This window comes from Lampetra fluviatilis, chromosome 3 (genome assembly GCF_964198595.1).
Source record: "Lampetra fluviatilis chromosome 3, kcLamFluv1.1, whole genome shotgun sequence".
Taxonomy (NCBI): Eukaryota; Metazoa; Chordata; class Hyperoartia; order Petromyzontiformes; family Petromyzontidae; genus Lampetra; species Lampetra fluviatilis.
In genome coordinates this window covers 32,889,093-32,910,424 of record NC_136277.1, presented here as the reverse complement: position 1 = coordinate 32,910,424, position 21,332 = coordinate 32,889,093, and the positions used below count along the sequence as shown (strand labels likewise).

At 53.5% G+C, this 21,332-nt stretch overlaps 1 protein-coding gene across 3 annotated transcripts in view; it reads right to left on the bottom strand.

The window, feature by feature from the left end:
- Positions 1-21,332, bottom strand: part of TMEM266 (transmembrane protein 266) — a 238,300-nt gene that overhangs the window by 78,942 nt on the left and 138,026 nt on the right. For all 3 annotated transcript variants that reach the window (XM_078854911.1, XM_078854913.1, XM_078854914.1), the window contains one exon: positions 10,856-10,994. In XM_078854911.1, the coding sequence (XP_078711037.1) occupies positions 10,856-10,994 (139 nt within the window). The remainder of the gene's footprint in view (positions 1-10,855; positions 10,995-21,332) is intronic.

Sequence of the window (21,332 nt, the reverse complement as noted above, 5' to 3'; positions counted from 1 at the left end):
GGGGGGGGTGCTTGTAAGCAGCCTCGGATGATGCCGGGAAGGTGCGGCAGGCGGACCAATGGCGGTCGTTCCGCGGCGATGTGCCGATCGGCGCGGGTTGCTCGCGCAATCCCGCTCGAGCACACTCTTGACATTTTGCATTCTCCACCCACCCTCCCACCTCCCCCCTCGCAGACAGTGAAGTTTTAAATATTTAAACGTAATTTACAATTGCAATTGTATCATTTCTCATGCTCCACATCAAACAGATTACAGCCTCGAACCAAAGCTGCATGGGCGATAGGCTACGGAATCATTTTTCATTAAAATTGTAGCTTCTGGGCTCACAGTCATTTATTTTGGAGGCCAGTGGGGAATTTGACTTCACCTATTTTTTTTCGATTTATATTTTTTGACAATGATGTCCAAAGGTGGCCCCCGTTGTCCGCGCAATGATGCTTCTATTGATTCAGCACCACCGCTCCGACGGACAGCTCCGATCACGCGGGCTCCAACGTCACTCGCGACTACTGCCACCCAACCCCCACCCCCCGCCCCCCACCACATCATACACTTATCAGAAAAAACGTCACTATCTCAATTTACAAATAAAACCGATATCAACGCGTCGGCGCTGGTTTCTTTTCATTTTTCACATGTACACGTGTGGTGGCGTGCGACACACACTGAGGATGTACCCTGACTTCGTTAACATTCTGTTTGATGCGCGACTGATTCTATCAAAATCAAATTTTGTTGCGGCGGTGTCTCGATTTTCCGAACAACTACAAGTTAATCCCACAGAGCTGTGATCCTAACAAGCTTAGGAGTGGGGAGGGGGGGGAGATACATCGGCTTAAACCAATATCTCCTGCAGATGTACAAAGAACAAAGGGAATAAATGCCACAGTAGCAACAGCGGGAGGGCAATCATTTACTTTCTTTCTGCCTCCCTAATTGTTCCGGGACAGCCGTCCCGTCTCACCCGCTCGTCGCACGTCCTGCACGAAAAAGAAAGGTGGCCCAAATATCCGCCCCTGGGCAGCAGCTCCCCCCCCCCCCGCACGTGTGTGGCAACCCCCCCCCTCCCCTCGCCCCCTCCTCGGGAGTCGGAGCCGTCTGACGCTATCCTCGGAGCGCACCTGGCCCGAGCCAATTTAATTTGTCCCCACTAATCAGGGAGCTCGATGATTAAAGCCCCATTCAGGCAGACGCGTTCGGCCCGGCCCGCGGTGACAGCCCCATCTCGCACGAGTCGTCCTCTTTGGCGTCGCGAGGCACACCGGGCCCGTATCTCCGAGACTGGGTGGGGTGGGCGGTCGGAGGAAGGGAGGGAGGTGCTCGGCAAATTGGTGAACGCGTTCCCTCGCACATCCCCCACCCCCCACCCTCTTTGACGAGCGATTGGGTAGGCCGAGACACGGCGACCACTCGGATCCAACTGCCACTCGGCGAGGCCCGACGGCTCTCTCTAACGAGGGCGACAAATTAATTTCTGATACGGCCGCCAACGTGGACGGCTGAACGTTAATTCATCATCGTCACAACCCCTCCCCCCCCCCCACGTCTGGTGGTGATCCGCTGTCGAGCGCGCGCGCGCGTGCAGACGCAGCTATTTTTAATCCCCGGTGCGGGCAGCGAAGGCACGCAACCGCTAGTCCCTCCGACTCATTTATCCGCCGTTGTATTGAATACATTACAGCTCTTTGCAAAACTGCTGCTAGATGATGGCCTCTCTATGCCATATCGCTACACCCCCCCCCCTCCCCTAGTAAAGATTGGATTAATGAGCATCCATTAATCGATTAATATCGATTGTTATGGTCAAGATAGATGCTTCTCTTAATCGAGCGTGTAAGATTATATTCAGATTCATGTGTTTTTGTACTGAGTTTGTGTTACCCCTGCAGCCGCTAGAGGCGCTACTATTCACATCTTTAATAACAAAAAAACGAGAGATACATTTGAATTCAACAGCGACAATTCAGCAGTGGGGGTGGGCGGCCAATCTTCCCGCACGTGGTGTTCACAGCACGTGGTGTTTACAGCACAAAGAAACTTACCCTTGCGACTGACGATATATAACGAGATCATAAAAAGCAACAGTGGATGTCCCACGAATAAACCGGCCGCCACCACGGGAATGTGGAATTTCCACCTCCACGGAGCAGAAAAGGAACACTGCCCCAAATTCCTACTGGAGGACAAAAACACGCTCCCTCATTAAAGTGAACATTCCGGCGGAACACAGCTAACTCGCTTGGATAATGTCATGCAGAAAACACCCGGTGACTGTAACAGGAATTAAACCATCGTCCCCTTACCAAATTGGCCCACTGGCGACCTCGCCAGCCACTCTGCCTGGTCAGCCGCCTGTTTGGCATTCGCTCGTTAGCCGCTCCGTTTGCTTATTCAGCTTGTTTACTTGCTCAGGTGAGCATACAGGGTCCCTGCGGCTGGGTCTGCACGGCTCGCAATGCCGGTTGCCAATTAAAAAAATAACATTCCTGCATGCGGATACTTTTTTCAACGCTCGGATTTAGCTAACATGCGAAATTCGAGACCCGTCCGATATTGATTGCTCAAAAAAAGAATGAACACGTTGCTTTGCTTGGGCGCTGGGGCGTGAGGACGGACGACGGAGTGGCAGCCAAAATGAGGGAGAATTCGACCGAAGGGAACGTCTGCCACGGGAGACGGAGCGATAGGAGCGTGAGAGATGGCGGCAGCTTGGGGACGAGGGGGCCTCACATCAAGGGGACTGCATACACGTCAGAGGTACGATAGTCTCAACAAACCTGGCTCTGGTAAACGCCGACCTTTCACACGCGGTTGGGGCGAATGCAAAGGGTGCGCCGCTGCATCCAGAATCAGAATCGGAATCTTTATTTTGTCCTGGAGGAATTCGATGAATTTCGAAGCTTTTTATTTTCCGCAGATACCCTCTCCTCGTCAACGGATTGTTTTACTTTCAAACGAGGTGGCACAAGCAGCCTACACTGCCCGACCCCCCCCCCCCTCCCACTCAAGGCTCCGCCAAAAACAAAATCACACCGATTCCTCGTTCCCTGCATTGGTTATCCAGTAAAAATGCAGGATCGAATTTCAAGTTGTTGTGTTGGCCTCTCTAGGCCCTGAAAGGGTTAGCTCCATTATATCTCGGGAGATCTGTCCGGCAACTTCGATCCACCAAAAATCCCGGCACCCTGAGCGTACCAAGGACAAATCTGTGTTCGTTGGTTGATAGAGCTTTCAGTCGTCAGGCGCCTCGTGTGTGAAACGCCTTTCCCCGGTCCGTTAGGGACGCTCCGTCAGTCGAGGTTTTTAGGGCTCGTCTGAAAATACATTTATATTTTCTTGCGTATCCGTCCGCGTGGGGGTTGTTTTCCTCTTAGTTTCAATGTTAAGGGGTTTTTTTTTGCACTGGGATTGTGTTGTGAAGCGTTGCGATGCCTTGCATGAATGACGCGATTTAAAGCTGAGGTTTATTTTCTTACTTACTTACGGTAACACGGCCCCCGCTTAAATCGCCTGCTGTGTTTGGTCACCGAGATCCATTGGAGGATAGGCCACTCGCTCACTTTCGCCGACGTTTCCACCCCCCCCAAGATGCGCGACACTGCATTTGCATTCAAGCGACCTCCACAACATCGAATCATCGCATCGCACTGCTCGTAGCGCAACAAAAATATAAAATAACGCGACGGACGAGGCTGGCGATGGAACAGCAGCCAAAGGAGGGAACGCGTCCGCTAAGGGGACGACCGCCGCGGAAGTGGAGCGATGAGATCGCTTCACGCGCTCGGGAGCCAGATGGACGGCAGCGTCACCGGACTGTGAGGGATGGCGCAGGCGTGGGATGGCTGTCGTCCAGCAATGGATAGACAATGGCCAATGGTGGTGATGGGGATGGAAACTAACCCTGAGCGGAGCGGTGGCGCGTTGGATAGCAGCACCGCGCTGTGAAGCTGAAACCCCAAGACCTTCTCACAGCGCCCTCCTCATAGCATCCTCCTCATAGCGTCCTCCTCATAGCGTCCTCCTCATAGCCCCCTCCTCATAGCCCCCTCCTCATAGCGACCTCCTCATAGCCCCCTCCTCATAGCCCCCTCCTCATAGCCCACTCCTCATAGCCCACTCCTCATAGCCCCCTCCTCATAGCGACCTCCTCCTCATAGCGCCCTCCTCATAGCAGCCTCCTCATAGCGACCTCCTCATAGCGCCCTCCTCATAGCGTCCTCCTCATAGCCCCCTCCTCATAGCGTCCTCCTCATAGCCCCCTCCTCATAGCGCCCTTCTCATAGCGCCCTCCTCATAGCGACCTCCTCATAGCGACCTCCTCATAGCCCCCTCCTCATAGCGACCTCCTCATAGCCCCCTCCTCATAGCGCCCTTCTCATAGCGCCCTCCTCATAGCGCCCTCCTCATAGCCCCCTCCTCATAGCGTCCTCCTCATAGCCCCCTCCTCATAGCGCCCTTCTCATAGCGCCCTCCTCATAGCGACCTCCTCATAGCCCCCTCCTCATAGCGTCCTCCTCATAGCCCCCTCCTCATAGCGTCCTCCTCATAGCCCCCTCCTCATAGCGCCCTTCTCATAGCGCCCTCCTCATAGCGCCCTCCTCATAGCGACCTCCTCATAGCGACCTCCTCATAGCGCCCTTCTCATAGCGACCTCCTCATAGCCCCCTCCTCATAGCGTCCTCCTCATAGCCCCCTCCTCATAGCGCCCTCCTCATAGCCCACTCCTCATAGCGCCCTCCTCAATGCGACCTCCTCATAGCGCCCTCCTCATAGCACCCTCCTCATAGAGACCTCCTCATCGCGCCCTCCTCATAGCCCCCTCCTCATAGCGACCTCCTCATAGCGACCTCCTCATAGCGACTTCCTCATAGCGACTTCCTCATAGCGACTTCCTCATAGCGACCTCCTCATAGCGACTTCCTCATAGCGACCTCCTCACAGCGCCCTCCTCATAGCGACTTCCTCAAAGCGACCTCCTCATAGCGACTTCCTCATAGCGACCTCCTCACAGCGCCCTCCTCATAGCGCCCTCCTCATAGCGACTTCCTCATAGCGACTTCCTCATAGCGACCTCCTCACAGCGCCCTCCTCATAGCGACCTCCTCATAGCGACCTCCTCATAGCGACTTCCTCATAGCGACCTCCTCACAGCGCCCTCCTCATAGCGACTTCCTCATAGCGACTTCCTCATAGCGACCTCCTCATAGCGCCCTCCTCATAGCGCCCTCCTCATCGCCCCCTCCTCATAGCCCCCTCCTCATAGCTCCCTCCTCATAGCGCCCTCCTCATAGCGACCTCCTCATCGCGCCCTCCTCATAGCAGCCTCCTCATAGCCCCCTCCTCATAGCGACCCCCTCATAGCCCCCTCCTCATAGAATCCTCCTCATAGCGCCCTCCTCATAGTGCCCTCCTCATAGCGCTCTCCTCATAGCCCCCTCCTCATAGAATCCTCCTCACAGCGCCCTCCTCATAGCGCCCTCCTCATAGCGCCCTCCTCATAGCGCCCTCCTCATAGCCCCCTCCTCATAGAATCCTCCTCACAGCGCCCTCCTCATAGCGCCCTCCTCATAACGACCTCCTCATAGCGACCCCCTCATAGCGCCCTCCTCATAGAATCCTCCTCACAGCGCCCTCCTCATAGCGCCCTCCTCATAGCGACCTCCTCATAGCGACCCCCTCATAGCGCCCTCCTCATAGCGCCCTCCTCATAGCGCCCTCCTCATAGCCCCCTCCTCATAGCGCCCTCCTCATAGCGACCCCCTCATAGCGCCCTCCTCATAGCAGCCTCCTCATAGCGTCCTCCTCATAGCGCCCTCCTCATAGCGCCCTCCTCATAGCGCCCTCCTCATAGCGCCCTCCTCATAGCCCCCTCCTCATAGCGCCCTCTTCATAGCGACCTCCTCATAGCGCCCTCCTCATAGCAGCCTCCTCATAGCGTCCTCCTCATAGCGCCCTCCTCATAGCGCCCTCCTCATAGCGCCCTCCTCATAGCGACCTCCTCATAGCGACCCCCTCATAGCGACCTCCTCATAGCAGCCTCCTCATAGCGTCCTCCTCATAGCGCCCTCCTCATAGCGCCCTCCTCATAGCGCCCTCCTCATAGCGCCCTCCTCATAGCCCCCTCCTCATAGCGCCCTCTTCATAGCGACCTCCTCATAGCGCCCTCCTCATAGCAGCCTCCTCATAGCGTCCTCCTCATAGCGCCCTCCTCATAGCGCCCTCCTCATAGCGCCCTCCTCATAGCGACCTCCTCATAGCGACCCCCTCATAGCGACCTCCTCATAGCACCCTCCTCATAGCCCCCTCCTCATAGCGACCTCCTCATAGCGCCCTCCTCATAGCCCCCTCCTCATAGCGACCTCCTCATAGCGCGCGAGGTTGCCCACAGATACAGGCGCTGCAAGCGCAACGCTGGCACCAGTGAGCGGGGGGGGCTCTCCCCGAGGGCCATCTAGAATGTCACCGGCGAGTGCACCGGCCACGCTAAGGAGGGGGATAATGACTTTCATGGGAGGGTGGTGGAAATACCCCAAAAAAAGGAAGAATTATTCATCAATACCTCGTTAGGCATGGCCCCGCTTCTCGGGCGTGCACGACCGCTGCCCATTCGCACGCGATATCCCACGTCACTCGATCCAATTAGCGCAAGAAAAGGAAAAAGGCAACTTACTGCACGTTTTACGAGGCAACGCGCGTGCGGAACGGGGGCCTAATGGTCGCCACAGTGCGTCGCGATACGAACGCCAAAACGGCCAACTTTTATGACCTCTGGGGGGTGGCGAGGGGAGGGGCGGGGAAGAAAATATTCATTCCGTCACCTTATAGACAAAAGGGTGCACGCGCAAGTGCACGCGTGCGTGCGCACGCATGCACTTGCGCGCACAGATGACGTCCGAACGAGACATTTATAAATATTAAAGCTGCCACTAACGACTAATTGCATAATTGACTAAAGCTCAGATGGAATCGATACTAAATAGATTGCTTGCTAACAGTGCAAACCTGCATACTGTCCGCTTGCGCGATATTTAACATACGCCGTGTCAGGGTTTGTAACACCGCCCCCCCCCCTGCCCCCATGCGTGTGTCATACTGGGGCATCCTCACGCTGTCGTGGGTCGAGGCGGTTATTTGACCATACTTCGCCACGCTGGTCATTGCCAGGATGAATGACGGGGCTTGTCGACGACGGCTCGGTTGCAGCCTCCACTCGGCGCCCACGCTTTGCTGACCGTGGGTCAGAAATCAATCTCGGATCGGCCGGTCGGCAACGCAGCGCACACTCTGACCGCCGCGACGCTGCTCCCCGCTGTGAATTTCAATTGGCGAGGCAAAGGTCAGAACTCCGTGGGCCAAATCGAAGGCAACCCTCGCTGAGGTTAGAGATCGTTGGGCAGACCGTTTTCCGCGCGCATTAACGGCCGCTCCGGTCGCTACGAGTACCGCTGCCGCCAATCGACGAAGTGCTGCGGTGCAGTGCAGCATTGCCATTGGACTCAAGACCCCGGGGTCAATTTCTTCGTATTGAAGGTCAAACCGACGGTAGCACCTCTAGTGGCAGCGGGGGTAACGTGAAGCCGTTGGAAACGCATCATCAAAAAATAAATACTGTTTCTGCGACTCTACGCACGCGCAGTGAGTTTAAGTATCAACGATAATCGATTAATCTATACCGCCATAAGTAGTATATGCCATTTTCACATTTAACCTATTAAATTTATTACGATGCTCGATTGTTCAAGAAAGCCTTACTGACTCGATTTCGCATGTTCGCACAGTACATTAAACCTTCTTTCACACCGTATGTAGCCAAACGTGCTCATCGGTGGTGCAAGGGGAAGGACAAAAAATCAATCAGGAGAGTGGGGGCTGGGGCAATGATTGCCGTGCGTAATCCCAACCGAGTGATTCTGACGACAGCAGCAAAACTCGACGAATTCTTCCCCGGTGCGCTTCAAACCAACAGCCACAGCAATCGACGAATTGTCTCGGCTCCGATGTATACAGATCACCGTGCCCCGCCCCGAACACGGCACCAAGGCCCCGCGCGCGTGCGGTGCTCAGTTGGTGGCCGCTCTCAGATTCAAACGAAGGGCTTAGTGCTGCAAGACAAACATCCCAGGTTCCGCCGATAATCTGTCGGGCCTAGTGATGCTATCAAGCAACTATTAAAAGCCACACGTGTCAATACAGGGTGCTTAAAATGTTTTTTTAACACTTATATGGGACTATCGTTTTTAATTGAAACAGAATGGATAACACACTGTAACATGACAACACATTTATGTTAATAGCTTAAAAAATTCGCGGAAGTATTAACATTTTTATGAAGCACCCTGTGTGTGTGTATATATATACAAATACAAAGAATCACCCTATTCTGTCATATGGGCTGTTTGAGCAGGTGCTGTTAGCGAGCACCTATTAAGGCCAACATCGCACACGGGGAATGGTGTGGCGAGCGCCACGCAGGGCTGCCCTTATCTCTCCCCAGTGCCAATGTGTATGGACCCCGACAGCAGGTTTCTATTGTCAGGCTAAGTCGACGTAGGGAAGGCCCGGGCCCAATTTGGATGTCACGCCACCATTGACGTGAGCCGTGACCTGGCATCAGACTTAGGTCACCTGGTGTCAAAGCAGAGTGAACCAACCACTCTGACACTATTCCCAACACCCGTATAGCCTTCGCAAACTGTTGGGGCAAGTGCTGTTAGCGAGCACCTATGAACGGCACACAAGGGGGTGGGTGGCCAGCACCACGCCCAGAGGCCATTGTCTCCCCAGTGGTGATGTTTACACACTGCACCAGGTACTCATTTGAGGCTGAGTCGACCCAGGGGAAGCCCAGGACCGGTTCAGACAATCGTCACCGGTGTTGGTCCTGAGGGAGAATGGAACTCGGGTCGCCGGGTTCGTAGCGCAGCGTAGCGCAGCGTAGCGCTAACCTCTACACTACCGCTCCACTGGAGCAATGCACTTTTAAATCACGTGTATGCGCACACACACACAAACAAACAGATGAACACATGCATGAAGACACAGATTGGGAAAACGCCTTACAAACAAGCAACTCAATTTGTTCCACTATACAGGAGCAAGGCACCGAGGCCCTGGGCTGTGTGTCACATTTTCTGGTCCACCAGCGGCCTTCTTTCTGCAGCCCCTCCCAACGGAGTGCACTCGCTCTGCCAGCACGCCACGCCAACCCCATGCGTCACACCACGCGTCGCTCGAGCACTCGCAAAACGGGGCGGCGGCCGATCCGTTGCGATCGTCGCGATTCGAACAAAACGCGGCGGGCACCCGCTTCACGTGACGGTGGAGAATCGTGCCGGGAGTGGCCGCCTCGCGACCTCCACGCGGCCTCGCCACCCAGCCAGGGGTCAAAGGGGACAAGGGAGACGGAGCTCGCCGAGCCGGCCCCAGGTCGGCGCTCCCGCCAGCGCCACGTGCTCTAGCTTTAGCGCGAGGTCGGTCAGAATACCTCTGTGTCATGTATCATGTGACCTCCCTTTGCAGCATCAAAATATAAGAATAGGTGTTACCCTTTCTGGCAATAAAAGAAAGCTGTCTCTGGTGTGGACTGATCAGTTTCAAAGACAATGCATATAATATCAGAGGATGTTTTTTGTTTGCATGTTCATCACAAGTAGTTGTGGTTGATGCAGACATGATTCCTTGCGAAAGGTTTCAGTTTGGTGTTTTAACATCTTCACACAACTGTTTTATTGCCAGAAAGGGTGAAAACATATTCTTATATTCTGTGTAATGTAGCTCGTCAGTGCTGCACGTCGCGTACAAACAACTTTACCAGCTGATGACCACTCGAACCGGCAATGGTGGTGGTGGTGGTGGATCTCGTTAGAATTCAGAAGCTAAGGTTTACGGCACACAGCTCGCAATTGGAAGTTGACAGGTTCGAATCCCCGGTTGGGGTTTCGACTCAACCCATTAAACATTCCAGGGTCGGTTTAACGGGTGACACTTTGTGGGAAGTCAATGTGTGATTGTACTTACGTCCTCCTTAGGGTAGAGGCGAGTCTTTCCATGAATACTTCCCTGGCTATAAAGTGAAGTGCACTTGGGCAGTACGCATCACGAGAAGGAATGATGACTGATGAACAAGACAAGTGACAGAATGGCAGCCAAAGAAGGCTAATCACTGTGGAGACAGAGGTGATAAAATCATCTCATCAAGGGATTGTCTAGGACGGCGATAATATGGGGAGGCCTTTATCCAGCAGTGGATACATAATAGCTGATGATGAAATACAAAAATAAACGTTGCTGATGAGCAGTTGCCACTCCCAAGCCCTGGAGTTCATCGTGGACTGAAACATAATCCAGTAGCATGGATTAGATTCGGTAAGCCTCCGAGCAAAATCCAGTGGAAAGCAGATCTGTTTTTCACGACGTTCAGTTATAAAACAAGGATTTAATGATGTAGCGATTGTCCGCGAGTTCGGGTTCGCGGTCACACAGTGGATAGCACACTGCGCTATAAACCCAGTAACCCGAGGTCATTTCCGGCCTCGGCTAGCATCGGTGGCGAGCGACGTCTAAACTGGCCCTGGTGGTGCCCTCTACACTTCACCTCACTTCTTGCGCACCTTACGAAGCCAACCATGCTGATTGGAGGTGCTGGGCAGTGTTGATTGTATTGCCAAGGGAAGTGCTGCAAACTCCAACCCACACTGGCAAGTTTGGTGGTTAAATAACCCCCAAGTCCCCCCCCCCCCCAATGACCCCTCCCCCAGCCCCTCACGGCACGACGATGGCCTTCATCCAGCAGTGAGTGGACACCAGTGGCCTCGCGGATGCACGGAACGTGGGCCCCGCGTGGCGCGTCTCTCACCGTCAATGATCTGCTTGAACCTCCACACTCGCAGCGATATGATGAGGCTGAGGCCGTCCCAGGGGCTGTGTGGACCGTTCGCCACCGTGGAGGCCACCATGGGGGCGAAGGACAGGATGATGACGGCTCCGTCGAACACCTAGAGCGGCAAAGCGACAAACAACCACAGGAGCTGTGATGCAGCGCAGAGCAACGTGGAGAGCGACCATTGCAACTCGTTTGCTGCCACGCTCGCAATACAGACAATGTTTTATTTCGGGTGTTGATTTTAATTATTGCTGTTTGAATTTGAAGCCTAGGTACCCAATCTAGACCTGAAGTTTTCGTGACTGCAGGAATCCATTCTCCTTGGTTCTTTCGGTCCATATTGAACGTTGGGCCAACGTCCGTCCACCGTTGGGCCTAACAGTTCCAACCACAATGCGAACGTCGGCCCAATACTGCATGTTTACCGGGTCATCCCTTGAAATTGGACGTCTCATTTTTGAGAGTGTGCTGTTGGCTGGCTATTTATTTGATGGGACAAGTTTCCACTGCTGTCCATACAACGTCCTCAACCGTTGGCTTTGATTTTGCTCTCCGCTCTCAACGGCCTGCACCGACCAGCGCGGTGAAGTATGGTCACGTAACCCGTGCAGTGCGGTGAAGTGTGGTCAGGGAGCTCGCGCTACCCGCACAGTGCGGTGCGCAGCCCTCACCCAGCGGCGGATTGACAAAGCGCTGCACGTGTTCGTAGACTAATATAGGAAGGAGTCCGAATAATTTATCTTTTTTTGTAAACCATTCACTCTTCAATTTTGATTTTGACATCAGGCAAACGTGCTTCGGTCCACGCTACGTCTGCCAATGCCTGCCTGTCCGCCGGCTGTGTCAGTTGAACAGTCGCCTGCTTTCCGTCACCCGCACGCTCCACTACCTCCCCCCCCGCCCTCCACTCACCCTCCAGCCCCCCGCATCCGCTCTTCCCCCCCCCCCCCACCAATTCCACGCACGGGTCGGCCACTGATCGTGATGCCGTTCGTGCTGCGAGCCAGCGTGACAGGAGTGGTCTGGCCACACGAGGAGGACTCAGTCCAAAAGCCTCAGCTACGATGACAATAAACGATGCCACCAACGGCCCCGTGGTCTGAAACTGCAACTCCTTCTCATAAACCCGTGCCGCTCATAAAAAAAAACTATACAAACTATAAACGAGTTTTTATTTTTATTTTATCAGGTAAGGCCCCACTGAGTTCTATAGCTATATAGCTCTTTGGCGATTACAAATGATTGCTCAACGAAGTGGCTTATCATCATGTGGAAATTTATAGCAGCTAAATACTATAAGCGCACGTTGATGTTAAATGCGGAAGGAAATACCGGAGGACCTGGAGAAAAATCCACGCGACCACAGTGAGAGAGCGACACGCTCCAAATATACAGCTGGCGTCAGGGTCGGGATCGAACACATGACGTCCTGCATATCAGGCGAGGTAGTTAACATCTTGGTACCGTCATAACCCGTGCCCCCCACAGTCTTAAACTCCTTCCCCCTACCACAGTCATCCTAGCTGTCGACCTCCTTGCCCCTGTAGGCCGGTTAAAGCACAGGGCCAAACACTTTCCTTTCTCCCTCCGCCTGCGACTGAATTCCTGTTGCTGCGGCAGAGCCTTCGAGATGCGGTCACCTGCAGTCGCTATTTGAAGCCGACATTTTAATTGCGTTGGTTCAGTGAAGATTTCGCTGCAGAGGGTTGTGGGATTTCTTTCGAGTGTGGAGTTTGACAAATAACGTGTTTACTTTTCTGGCATTCCTTCTTCTTCTTTGTTTAATCATCTGTCCCTTTCTCCCAATAATGTTGGCCCCATGTCAAGAAACCAATACCACTTCCATTCAGTACACTTGTGCAAAACAGTGCAGCAACAACAACAACAACAGATTAGACAACAACTTCTGGCAGATGACAACTCAGAACTATTTCTCAAGTCCCCGTTAATTGCCTCGTTACCCTCACCAGATGGCGCGGCTTCTCACTGCCCCACGATGGCTGCACAGCGATCAAACAAACAAACAAAACCCCACACACATTCGGTAATCAAGTGAAGAAACTATTTCAACTTGACATTTGGTGTGCATGCATTCGTCCATCATTGGTGAGGCTTAATCCATCAACTCGCTACCCCTTGGGAACTCGGTCTTATCACGAACATCAATCAGTTAAATGTAGATTTAAAGCTTTCGTGACTGCAGGGATTCATATTCTTGGTTCTACGTGACTTTACCGAAAGAACCAAGAATATCAATCAGTTAGTTAGTCAGTTAATCTTCTTCATCCCCTATGGGACATAAGGCCGCAAATGAGTTCCTTCCACTTTGTCCTGTCCTTGGCAACATGTTGAGCCTCGCCCCAAGAGAGTACGAACATGAGTTGCAGTTTATTCCGTGGCACCAGCAGGAACTCAAAGAGACCAGCAAGAGTTGACCTGCGCCACCCGCAGTGGCAAAAACAAATCGCATAAAAGCAAAGCACAGCAATGGAGCAAAGAGAAATCGGCACAAAAACAAGAAGCGTGTGGCGGCCCTCACACTGGTGATGTCTTATCGGTGAAAGTGCCCCCGCTGGATATGAAATTGGCAGAGAGCGCGGTATTATTTATTTATCCCCCCCCCCGGCGCGTGCTCGCGTGAGCTAAAGTCTCTCTCGCACAACCCAGCAAGCAAGGGTCACACGGCTCCTTCTTCTGCGTGCGTGCAAACCGCACTCGCCATGTCTGGGGGAGGGCAGGGGGGGTGGGACAAAGCCTCCAGACCCAGGCACGTGAAGCTGGACACTTTGATGCCCCCTCCCCCACTCTGGCAAAGTACTGTACTGCACAATCCACATGCCGAACCCCAAAGACAAAGATCCCCCGTGTAGCCTTAACAGACTGTTGGGGCAAGTGCTGTTAGCTAGTAGCACCCATGAAGGCAGGCACGGCACACGAGGGGGAAGGGGGTGGCCAACACTACGCCCGGCCGCTTTTGTTTCCCCAGCGGCGATATTTACACATTAGCGGCAGGTACTCATTGTGAGGCTGAGTCGACCTAGGGGAGGCCCGGGACCGGTTCAGATAATTCTCATCGGTGTCGGTGGCCCGTGAGCGGGAATCGTACTCGGCGTGGCCGGATTCGGAGCGCATTTGGAGAGACGGCGAGGCCCGCGGTGCAATCGACGTCCCCCCCCCCCCCCCCCCGAATCGGCGCTGTCCCCGGCGTGCTCCCTCGACCTGCGCGTCACCGCCACGGCCCCACGTGGCACGCAGCGACCGTCCCTCTCAGCCGCCGCATCTGGGTGGCCCAGCTGCTCGCGGGAGACATTTTCCGGAGTAGCCCGTCGACTGCAAGGGGGACGGCAACGTAAAACCGATGGCTCTCTCTCTCTCCACACCAACTGTGCGCAATAAAACAAATTTTACCCGGACGCGTCAAAACTGGATGGCACGTGACGACTTTAGTTGTCACGGCCATAGCGGCGAGAGCTCCACTGGAGGTGGTGGTCCCCCAGGGGTGTAGAGAGCAACCGGGTCACTGACCCGGACAGATCCAGTTGAAATTAACGACGTGACGATCGAGTGTGCAGGCCTGTGCAACTGCGCTGGGAAGCCGGGTGCGATTATCTGTGTTCAGTAGAAACGTTGACGGTAGCTCCCTGAGACGAGCCAACGTAGGGCCGGGGCACAGTGGTGCCACCAGGGCCTCACCTCTCGCCCCAAATATTTGCTGGCGGGCTGGTGTGCAGGGACCCTTGACCTGGGTATACTGGGTGTGCCGTACCGGGTGTGGAGATGTTTCCATCTCGCTGGCAGGCTGCAGGAGGCACGTGTATCAGAGCCAAATTGGTGAGTGGTACACTGGACGTGGTGTGCTGAGTGTGGGAATATTTTCCGGGCTGTCGACCCGGACACAACCGGGGCTGAATTTATGAAGCCTCGCCAATACCCCCCCCCCCGCCCCCCCGCGCGCACCCACAAGTCGGCCCCATTCTCATTTCAAATGTTACAACGGCTCAAATGAACGGGCGGGCGGGCGAATGAGCGAATGAGCGAGCGAATAAATTAATGAATGCGCGGTCACGCCACCCGTGCGTGAACGTAGAAATACCTACGGAATGGAATTTTATGGTCGATGCTCAACTGAACCGGGGAAAGAGCGGGGGGGGAAAAATTCAATTATGCAGATTGTAAGGGCATGGCTACAGGATTGAAATGTCGCAATGGGAATATTCCACGCGCCGATTAACATGCGGGGACATTCGCCGTCGCAATCGTACCTGTGCCGCAAATATTAATTTACTTTGCGTATTTTTTTATGGCAAAAAAGCAAACTTGTTATATTTTTTTTCACACGGTACAAAATATCGTTGCACACGGAGACTGGCGCTTGACCTTAGAGGGTGCGTATTAAACATATTTCAACAATAACCGCCGTTTACCATTTGCACGTAAACATACGCCCACGGGGAGAGCCCCGATAAATAATCTCCCTACATTTCGGTTGTAGTGGAACGCGTACCAGAGGTCCCGGCGGCCTAGGAGATGGAGCGGTGAAATCATCTCGCGTGCAGGTGCGAGACGGATTAGCCCGTCACGGGATCACGAGATGTAGACACGGCGTTGCTTTGGCGTTTCATTCAGCAGTGGATTAACCGTGGCTAATGATGATTATTATTATTGTTGTTACAACAACAACAACAAAACCCACAGTTTCGATTTAAAGCTTTCGTGACTGCAGAGATTCATCTTCTTGGTTCTTTCCGTAAAGTCACGTAGAAGGGAAATAATAAAATAATAAAATAAAACATAATAAAATACAATTCTCACGACGTTTCGGCCACAACGCAAGCAGCCGTCCTCAGGTGAAGAACAGGTCACCTGAGGACGGCTGCTTGCGTTGTGACCTGTTCTTCACCTGAGGACGGTTGCTTGCGTTGTGGCCGAAACGTCGTGAGAATTATATTGAATTATGTTTAATTTTTATTATTTTATTATTTCCCTTCTACGTGACTTTACCGAAAGAACCAAGAAGAAAAAAAACACAGTTTCAGGTTTCCGCACAACCGGTGAGAAAATGTATATTTCAGCGGCGAGGAAATTGAAATGGGTAGCGGCAGACTTTTGAGAAACGGCAGGCTGCCATGCCAACCTTTTCATTCTGCCAACAGCACGGAGCTGCCTGCTCATACTCCACAGGGCAACTTCACAGGCTCCCCCCCCCCCCGCCTTTCGCAACGTTCGCCATTCATTCACCTTGGATTCGGCGAAGACGTGAACCAAATTTGACCGAGGACCCGCGATAGCGATGACTCCTGTCTGATGAAAACCGAACAGCAGTCGCCACGGACTCTCAATATCTTTAATTTCCATTTGATGTGAGCCAAAGTGTATTTGCAATCGATTGCGCCTCTTCGTGTCACCACCCCCCACCACCACCACACCCGCTCTCTCCGTCCCCCCTACACCCCCCCCACCACCACCGCACACAGAACACACGGCCGTCGGTCTTTCTTTACTTGTCACGGGCGATTGAAAAGGCAGAGTTTGCAGCGCGCAGTGGCACTTGGAGGCGCGCACAAGGCGTGATGGATTGAGGAATGCCGCGTCTTGGCATCGATCAGCCACACGAAGACAGATGAACCTGACGGGTCAATGTTCAAGGGACGGCCCCTCTCTCTCACCCCCCCCCACCACCACGCACACCTCTCTCCTTCATCCCACCTCTCCTCTGTCTCTCCCAATTTCTCTCCTCCACGCTGTCCCTTGGCCTCGCAGAAGCACGCCCGCCCCAAACGAGCACCGCCTTTTCCTCCACATGCCGCTGTTTTCACCATTTGTTCGCACGTCTGCTGCGCTGTTTGTTTTTCGCGCCCCAGGGGCGAAGATTACTTTCCCGCACACCTTGGCAACGTGTGCAGTAGGACGGTGGCCAGGCCGCCCGGAACGCGGCCCGGTCTCGTCAGATCTCGGAAAGCGAAGCAGGTTTGAGCCCGCATAGCGATCGGATGGAGGGCATTGACCACGACGCGCCGTGTCGTCGTAGTTGGCCGTGGGGCGGTGCTACGTGGTGGCTCGGCAGAGGGCAGCGCAGCGCGCAATTGATATCGTACCGTACTTCTATGCTTCGCCGCCACCTTCACCAACCCGCAGTGACGAGCATGGTGAAGCATTGCAAAATAACCCCCCTGAGACCTGTAGGGCACGAGGAAACCCTCGTGCTTGGCCTATTATTCCTCGGTAGCGGTGGGTGAACCCAGGTTTGACCCCACCACATGCTACCTGCCGATTGGCTCACGGTGACGCACCCAATCACACTGCTCGGTGGACAGAGGCAGAATCAAAATCTGAACATTTTGTTATACTGGGGGAATCCGATGAGCTATAAAGCTCGTTTTCACAATTGTCCAGGAGGCAGTGGGGTGCGGGGTGGTGGTGGTGGTGGGTGGGGGGTGGCGGGTGGATTTATATTTATTTATGAGAGGAGACAGTAAAGGATTCTTGGTGTTAGCTGAAAGCACGCGTCTCTCATGAATCAGATGGGAGGAGGAGGAGGAGGAGGAGATGGGGAAGGAGATGGGGAAGGAAAAGAAGGAGATGAAGGAGATGGAGAAGGAAGGAGGAGACGGAGGAGAAGGACACGAGTGCTTGCATCCTTCTGCCCTTCTGCTGCCACCACGAGGCACCGTTTAATGAAATGTCAAAATCTCAAACCGTGTCGCGTAAACCAATCGTTCCATCAGACCCCGGCCTCACGCTCACGTCTTGTTTCGGATGCGCTTCACGGACATTACCGCGCAAAAGCGCTCACAATTTTGTTTCATCCTTTTTTTTGTTATCCTCCAAATATTCACCGGTCCCCCCTTCTTTTAACCAACCCATTTTATATTCACACTCGCGCCCTCTCGCGGCATCACGGCGTGAAATGTGGCCAGCTTCAAATTCGGAAATCTGCAGCGAGCGGCGAACCACCCTGTGCCAAGACAAACGACTCCTCGTTCGCGTGCGCGCGCAAGGCAGCCGCGCGCGACCTGCGAGTTGCGCGATTTTGCGACGAGCTGTTTCGGTTTGCGCGCGACGCGTCCGATCCGCTCCGGCGCGGACGGCTCCTCTCGCCGTTGCCCGTGGAGGGAATGTGCAATGGGAGACAGAGCATCGCTCAACGGGGAAGTTCACAGGGGACGGCGGAGGGGAGGGAGCGGGGGACGGGGGGCGGGAGCGTGGAATCGGCGATGGTCTCGCGAGCAGGCGGCGCGAGCTGGTGGCGAAGACCAAAAATGTTTGGTGCCCGGACGGCGAATGCGAATGCCGCCGTGCGGGTAGCCAGGCCCAGCTGGGCCTGTGCCAGGCACAGCTGGGCCTGTGTGAAGCCAGTTGCATCGTGGGAACACGGAGCAGTTGAGGCCAGTTGCATCGTGGGAACACGGAGCAGTGAACTCACTGACCGTCCTAACGATGTGCGCTGCTCTGCACGACCCAATGCCCGGTGAGCCCAATTGGTAGACCGACTCGAACGATCCGACCGAACCAAACGGACCTACCAAGCCAATCAGCCAAACTGACTGACTAGCCCAACCAACTCGCCCAACTGGCTAGCCCAGCCGGCCAGCCCAACAGAGTCACAGAATCGTCCACGCATTTACACTGAAGGAGAAAACCGATCCAATCCGGCAATGTCAAGGACTGGACGATTATCAATCCATCAACCCTCTTGGTCTGACTAACCAACCATGAACCCGACCAAATCAATTCTAGATTTGAAGCTTTCGTGACGGCAAGGATTCATACTCTTAGGTTTTTTCGGTAAAGTCACGTAGGTAAAAAATTTAATTAAAATTAATAGAAATAATAATATAAATAAAATAATTAATCATGACGTTTCGGAGGCAACACAAGTCTCCGTCATCAGGTGGGACCGTCACTTGATGCAGTAAATTTAGCTGTGACGGTCCCACCTGATGACGGAGACTTGTGTTGCCTCCGAAACGTCGTGATTTATTATTATTTTATTATTATTTATATTAATTTTAATTAAATTTTTTACCTACGTGACTTTACCGAAAAAACCTAAGAGTACGACCAAATCAAACAAACAACGGACAATCCTCCCCATTCTAACAAAGCAACTGAATAGGCACGTAACAATGCATTTATTTCTATTCATCACGTTTATGACAATTATAATCATCTATTACAGCGCTTTGTCAATTGCTGAATGAAGGCATCCTTGTCATCATGCTTCACCGTGCCGTTCTGTGTCGGTTGTAAAAAAGAAATGCGGCGGTTCGGATGGTCACTCGTCATCGATGTTAGCCATGGCCAGGAATCAAACTCAGCTCGCCGGGTTCAGGTCGCAATGCAACAACCGCCCCTCGCTCACCCGCACTGGCGTACAATTAGCAGAGCGTAAAACAATCCCAAGCGAGTTGATCGCTGGATGCACAATCCCGTGCGCGTGCCGTGAGAATCGAGCGTGATGTTATTAAACGCCGCTTCAAAGAGTCTGGCGAGAATGGTACACAGCGGGAGAAGGCCTTCGGCAGGTGCTGCGTTGTCCCCAGGTCAACATCGTCCCCCCCCCCCCCCAGAGCAGGAGTCGGCAACCTCCGTCTCCGTAGAGGCATGCTGGCTCTCGAAGGACTCGCTTCGTGACGTTGTTGATCAAGGGACCACCGTCTCGTATTCGCGTGCATTGCGGCTCCTTGAAATATAGCGGGTGTTTTTTTTTTACCGAATTCGAATTTTTTTTATCTTCTTGAGATGTTAACTACCTCGCCTGGCATACAGGAGGTCGTGGGTTCGATCCCGAGCTGACGCTTGGAGTTTGCACGTCCTCCCCCGTTTTTCTCCGGGTCCTCCGGTTTTCCCCTCCACATTTAGAATCAACATCACGTTTTTTGAGTATTTGGCCGCTATAAATTCCCACGTGATCATAAGCCACTTCGTTAAGCTATCATGTGTGGCCAGGTCACTTCTGAAGAAAGAGCTGTATAGCTCAGCGGGCATTGCGTGGTAAAATAAAAACTAGTTTTAGTTTCTAGTTTTGTTTGCTCTATTTCGGACTTGATGACCCCATGCCCAAAAGTGATGAAGGAGGCTCTGGGCGAGGCCCGGCAGCCAACAGCTTTCATCGGCAGTCCAAGAAGCTCTCGGACAGCAAACGTCTGCGTCTCGGCACATGTCCCGCAAAAAAGCGCGTGGAAACTTCTAAAAGGAATTCTTTAATTGCAAATTGATTTACATTTCAATTAGAGGGCAGGGAATTGCGATATTAAAAAAGCAATATATAAAGCGTAAATAAAGGGCGTCGCGGTGGGGTTTTGGCTGGGCTTTCAGGGGAGACAGGGCCCTCATTGTGGCGCTGCCAGGCAGCCTTGAGTCGGAGACCCACGGCACGGAGAGGGCGGCGCGAATTATCCCCCGGCGGTAGATGAGGGCGACGGAGCGTCTCGCTCGCTCGCTCCCTCCTCCATCCGCTCGCACGCGCGGCCGCCACCGGCAGCAGATAGCAGTGGGGCAAGACGGCCACTTAGGCGCAACCTACGTTCTATTGATACGCATATACCGTAATTATCTATTGATACGCATATACCGTAATTATCTATTGATACGCATATACCGTAATTATCTATTGATACGCAGATACCGTAATTATCACGGCTATGTGCATCCCGCGAGTACTCGTCTCCCCACCCCCCCAGCGCCTCTCTCCATCCTCACGCTCACCGCTCCGGCGAGCGGCGTCTCCTCTCGACGCGCAACCACGTGACCCTGGCTCAGCGGTGCAGTGGGGAGGGGGTGATGGCGGAGGGGGTTGCTCCTTCTCCTCTGATGTTCCCATCGTCTGGAGCTTCCTCCCACCGCTGAGTGGATAGCACGTTGCTTCCTTCCCTTTACATCGAAACCCGAGACTCTTCACAGTGGACAACAGTTACTGCGGTTGCAAATTCCTTCCCCCATCTCACCTGCAGTATCGATACCCCATCTCACCTGCAGTATCGATACCCCATCTCACCTGAAGTATCGATACCCCATCTCACCTGCTGTATCGATACCCCATCTCACCTGCTATATTGATACCCCATCTCACCTGCAGTATCGATACCCCATCTCACCTGCAGTATCGATACCCCATCTTGCCTGCTGTATTGTTACCCCATCGCACCTGCAGTATCGATACCCCATCTCACCCGCTGTATCGATACCCCATCTCACCTGCTGTATTGATACCCCATCTCCTAGAGGTACAGCGATTGATAGCTCTCCCCCAATCACCCGACGAGTCAACGAATCGTCACGTTTCAGGGTCATCGTTTGATCCGAGAAGTGTCGTTTTTTACGTTATCGTTAATCTAGTGGCCAATAGTAGCTTGAGAGGTCATGTGAATCCATGATTACGTTCTTTAAAAAAAAACAAGGTCTCACACACATACGACTCCATGTACGTGTAGAGGTGTAATTGTGGAAA